General features: G+C 41.3%; 1 protein-coding gene across 1 annotated transcript in view; it reads right to left on the reverse strand.

Moving 5' to 3' along the window:
• LOC126689117 (GTP-binding protein OBGC, chloroplastic) overlaps window positions 1-3,405 on the reverse strand; it is a 17,504-nt gene extending 14,099 nt beyond the window's left edge. The window contains exon 1 of the mRNA XM_050384167.1: window positions 2,208-3,405. Coding sequence (XP_050240124.1) covers window positions 2,208-3,337 — 1,130 coding nt within the window. The 5' untranslated portion in view covers window positions 3,338-3,405. The remainder of the gene's footprint in view (window positions 1-2,207) is intronic.
• Window positions 3,406-5,000: the final 1,595 nt, after the last annotated feature.

Raw genomic sequence — 5,000 nt, forward strand, 5'->3', positions numbered from 1 at the left:
AGTTAAGGTAGGGCAGCCTTTAGTAGAGGGCTGGGCTAAGGACGAAGTAAACCTAATCCCTTTTCAATTAGTGGAGTGACAGTAGCAATACCAAGCCAGTATAACTGCTTCAGGGGATCTTCTGAGGAACTTTCACCATTTGGTGTATCGTCAGTAACGGTGTTGTACTCCTCTTCAGTCTCAACTGATTTCTTTATCATGGAGGGATCCGCAAGATAGTCAGCATCCGAGGAAGCCTTTAACTTTACTGACTTCTAGTAGGTCCTCTTCAAATCGTACACGGACCCTGGCCCCGGGCCTCGTGATGAGCTGGGAAGGGTCGAACGCTTCAATTCATGCAGCTACTATGGTAACAGCTGGCGTTTTCATGATAGCAAGGTGCTCCCCTTTATTTGAATACCCACCTACGACTTTGATTGTTATTACTTTTGCAAGAGCTATGACGTCATTCCTTGCGGCAACCACTAGAATATTACAGAACGATCTAAAGAGGGTCATAGCTTATTCAACTTGCAGTCAATTAGGCTATATGATCTTTGCTTGCGGCATCTCTAACTATTCGGTTAGTGTCTTTCACTTAATGAATCACACGTTTTTCAAACCATTACTATTCCTGAGTGCAGGTTCGGTGATTCATGCCATGTCGGATGAGTAAGATATGCGGAAGATGGGGGGGCTTGCCTCCTCGTTCCCTTTCACCTATGCCATGATGCTCATGGGCAGCTTGTCTCTAATTGGATTTCCTTTTCTAACTGGATTTTATTCCAAAGATGTGATCTTAGAGCTCGCTTACACTAAGTATACCATCGGTGGGAACTTTGCTTTCTGGTTGGGAAGTGTCTCTGTCCTTTTCACTTCTTATTACTCTTTTTGTATACTTTTTCTAACATTTATAGTACCAACTAATTCATTCGGGCGAGACATCTTACGATGTCATGATGCGCCCATTCCTATGGCCATTCCTTTAATACTTCTGGCTCTCGAGAGTCTCTTTGTAGGATACTTGGCCAAAGTGTGACCCGTTAGCCCATAAGTAAGTACTGTGACGAAGCGGCTGTTTCTCACCCAACACGATCATACGAGGTCACAATTCACCCAACACGATCATCCGGGGTGAACAAGAATTGGGGATCGGATGCGGGTGAAATTCCCGCCAATGGCTGAGATGTTCTACTGAGTCCAAGTTGGTCTTTCATTAACTTACTGGGTTTTTAGTTTAATAGTCTAGTTAGAAGTCCTAATACTACTAGTACTCAAAAGAAGATGAAGATGATTAATAGAACAATTGAAAGTTTGGTTATTGGGGCAAATATACTTCTTCTTCTTCTTTTTTTTCTTTTTTTTTTTTCTCTCATTCTCTATCCCCTTTCTCTTCATTTTGGCATTTTGTCATTATTCACATCACTGCTCATACACACAAACAAAGTCCAAGGTCAATTATGGTAAAGTTTGTCAAGCAGTCTTCTCAAGATTTAACGCTAGGGCTGCCATTAGACCCTAAATAGACGATAGGTGCATTTTTTCGAAGGACAGAGTTTATTTCCAAACCAGTTTGGAGAAAACTTCCTTCAACCTATTAGGTGGCATTTCAAAGGAATACCCACATGTAGTTTTAGTCACATGACCTATTCAATGAGTCATATAACTTATTTTAATAATTTAATCAGTCATGTGATTTAATGCACATGGATGGTTTTATGAATCGCCACCTAGTAGGTTAGAGGAAATTCATCCAAAACAATTTGAAGGAAAACTCTGTCATTTTTTTTTTTTTTTTTTTTTTTTTTTATAAATATGCCACAAACTAAGAGCTAAATCAGCTGATAGTAACTAGTAAGTAAGAAAGTTCCACCCTCGTTAGCGTTGTTTGTTCCTAAAATAGAGCTACAACATACAGCATCAAAGTAAATCAAATAATTCACAATTAATTTCACCATCAAACCAAAAACAAAATTCAAGCACACAAGAACAGAAACTAAATTCCAACTATCCAATCCCTATCCCCCACTTAAAAGATCAGTCACCATTACATCACCAAAGTTGTGATCAGCCATATGTTTCAGTTTAAAATGTGTCAATATGCACCAATGTGAACTGAGGATTACAATCCTAACTCATGATTGCAGTTCCTAAAATCCTATCCATCCATTTTAAACTAATCAACATTTAAAACAATAAAGCATCTTAATCCAACAAAGAGCACTCACATTTCTGGGCCGGCTTCGCCATTCTCAGCAATCCTCGGCACCTTATTAGTCCCGGATCTAAACGAGGCGTTCCCTCGGCCGCCTCTCCCGCCGGGCAACAACAATGCCCGTTGCCCTGGATGCAACAATTCCAAAAGCAATACCTCCTCTTTACCAGCCTGCCTAATCACCGTTCCGGGCGGCACTTTCACCACCACATCCTCGCCTTTCGCACCGTCCTGCGACCTCCCCTGCCCGTGGCTCCCCTTCAACGCTCGGAAATGCAAGCTGTTTCGAAACGGCAACAGCGAGTTCATCGAACCGTCGACTTCCACGTACACATTTCCACCTCTGCCTCCGTTGCCGCCAGATGGACCTCCCAACGGCACGTACTTCTCGCGGCGGAACGCGACGACGCCGTTTCCGCCGTCGCCTGCCTTGACGTAGATTTTCGCGCGGTCGAAACACCGCATCACCGCCGGTACTCCTTTCTCCTTCACTTCTCCTTCTTCGAATTCGCCCTCGGTGTCATAAATATTCACGGATTTGCCATCGTCTTCGTCGTCGACCACATAGAGTTTCGCCGAAACTCCATCCTCCTTGACTATTCCTTTATAAACACCATCGCGATCTTTAACATTTACGCCTTTGCCACTCTTAAACCTTACTACCTCACTATCTTCTTCCACTTCCGATTCGTATTCTTCTTCATCATAATCCGAATCGGAATCATCCTCAAACAACTCAAGTTCACCATAATTAAGATTCAAATTACCATTCACACCTTCCTCTTCGACTTCGTCTTCGTCTTCGCTAATCAAATCGGGAATCTCATTCTGGATTTTCGGCAAGGCGGAGTCCGCGAGCTTGACTACGGAGGAGAGATTAAGGGAAGGGACTGAGAAATCTTCCTTGGGAGGGAGGCGAGTGTAGGTGGTGGCTTCGCCGCCGGGAGAGAGAACAATCGGCTCCGGCGGGGACTTGTAGCGATTGGATTGGGTCTTGAACTTGTTAGGGTTTCGTAGCGGTTGCTTTCTCTTGGAATTGGAATTGGAGAGCTTGTGAGGCTGAGGGTTGTGAGTTTTTGGGCGAGCGAGAGCGTAGGGAGAGAATAAGCCCGTTGAAGAAATGGAAGCAGCAACAGCAGCCATTTTTAGTTTTGGCTCAAATGAAATGAAAGAAGCGGCAAAGAAAGTGTTCGGAGTTTTTAAGTGCGCTATGATTTTGTGCGAGTGTGAGAGAGATGGATAAGGCGCCACCTGTCGGTGTCAAGCGTGGGCGTTGACGACTATTCGGCATCGTTTTGTTTCTATTTTTTTTTTTTTTGGGGAAATGATTCATGTCTAAATTCAAACTTATGAAAACCAAAAAAGAAATTTAAACCAAAAATAGAAACATCTCTATATAATACATAATATAATATAATCGTGTGGACAAGAAAACCGAGCACGTTTATTTGATTATGGATCATGCCTGAGGACGAGCAGACACCCGAGGATGGTTAAAAGGTTTGTATAAACCTAAGTCAATAGGCTGAGGAGAAAAGAGGAAAGTGACGAGGTAATTGAGGTTCCCAATGAGCCGAACCACCTTAGGGGAGCTTTAGGGAGTAAACCATTTTGGGAAGATAAGTTTCAGGGAAGTAGCAGAGCTGAGCCTATAACAACAAGATAAATATCTAAGAAGGAGACTGTTACCACCACATTAAATGCACTGCACCAAATGAACTAGTTGCATTTATGGAGAAATGACGTCTAAATAGTGTCATCCCAACTCACAACTCCTCAGAAAGCTTCTAGGAGGTCCAAATGGGATAAGCATCCAAGGGATTTCTTATAAATCAACAGGTGGAGGGCTAAGATGTAAGGGTAAGGGACTATATAAGAAAATGACCACCATAAAAATGGGGCATGTAATCGGAGAAAATGGGATATACTTGTATTCCACAAAATACTTGATTAATATAAGAACATCACATCCTCAGATTTGACCGAGGAATGATATTTCCATCACTTTGCACATTTAATCACGTTAGTTTGGATCCTATTCATAGAGGCCTGCATTCAATTTGTTAAGTAACTTCATGGTAAAATCCACTCTCTATCAAATTCATTGTTTTGGGTTTATTGGGTTGTCATCCACTGTTCTTGGTGGATTGAGATTCTAAATAAAGCCCTTACAATAATAATTGATGGATATAAATTGTCCAAGCACCAAAATACTCAAACTGCTTTCTTAAATTATTCAAGTGTTTGAATGATGGAGTAGCAACGAAGTTGCAATTAATGAAACTCTAGTTCTCGAGCATGAGATCCTTGCCCCATTACCAAACATCTCAGATTATAGGCAGAAGCTTTGTGATTCTTGACTCCCATTAATCTCACGTCTTCCATCACATTTTAGTTATGAGAAATGTAGGAAACCAAGGGAAGATAGCCAGACATAACCCTTATATAAGCTTTAGATCATACTCATGAATGACTAATAAAACCTTAAAATTGTTGTGTTTCATACTTTCTTGGGTCAGAGAAACTTAGGCCAGCACCATATTGATACTCTTTGTTAATGTGACTTTCCTTTTTAGATCTTCTAACACTTAAGAATGGATGAGTGGCTAACTGATTTTCCTTGCATCAAAACTGTAAGGGAGTTACCCCACTACATACTCTAATACAAAAAAAATAGAGTGGTGCATTGTGAATAAAACGCTTAAAGATAATTACTCGCAAAAAGGGAGACATCAATTTAAAATAATCCCTACTCCATTGTAATTATAATCACAATACAATGAGGAAAAAGAAGGAGACGATGAAT

Source organism: Quercus robur, chromosome 6 (assembly GCF_932294415.1).
Source record: "Quercus robur chromosome 6, dhQueRobu3.1, whole genome shotgun sequence".
Classification (NCBI taxonomy): Eukaryota; Viridiplantae; Streptophyta; class Magnoliopsida; order Fagales; family Fagaceae; genus Quercus; species Quercus robur.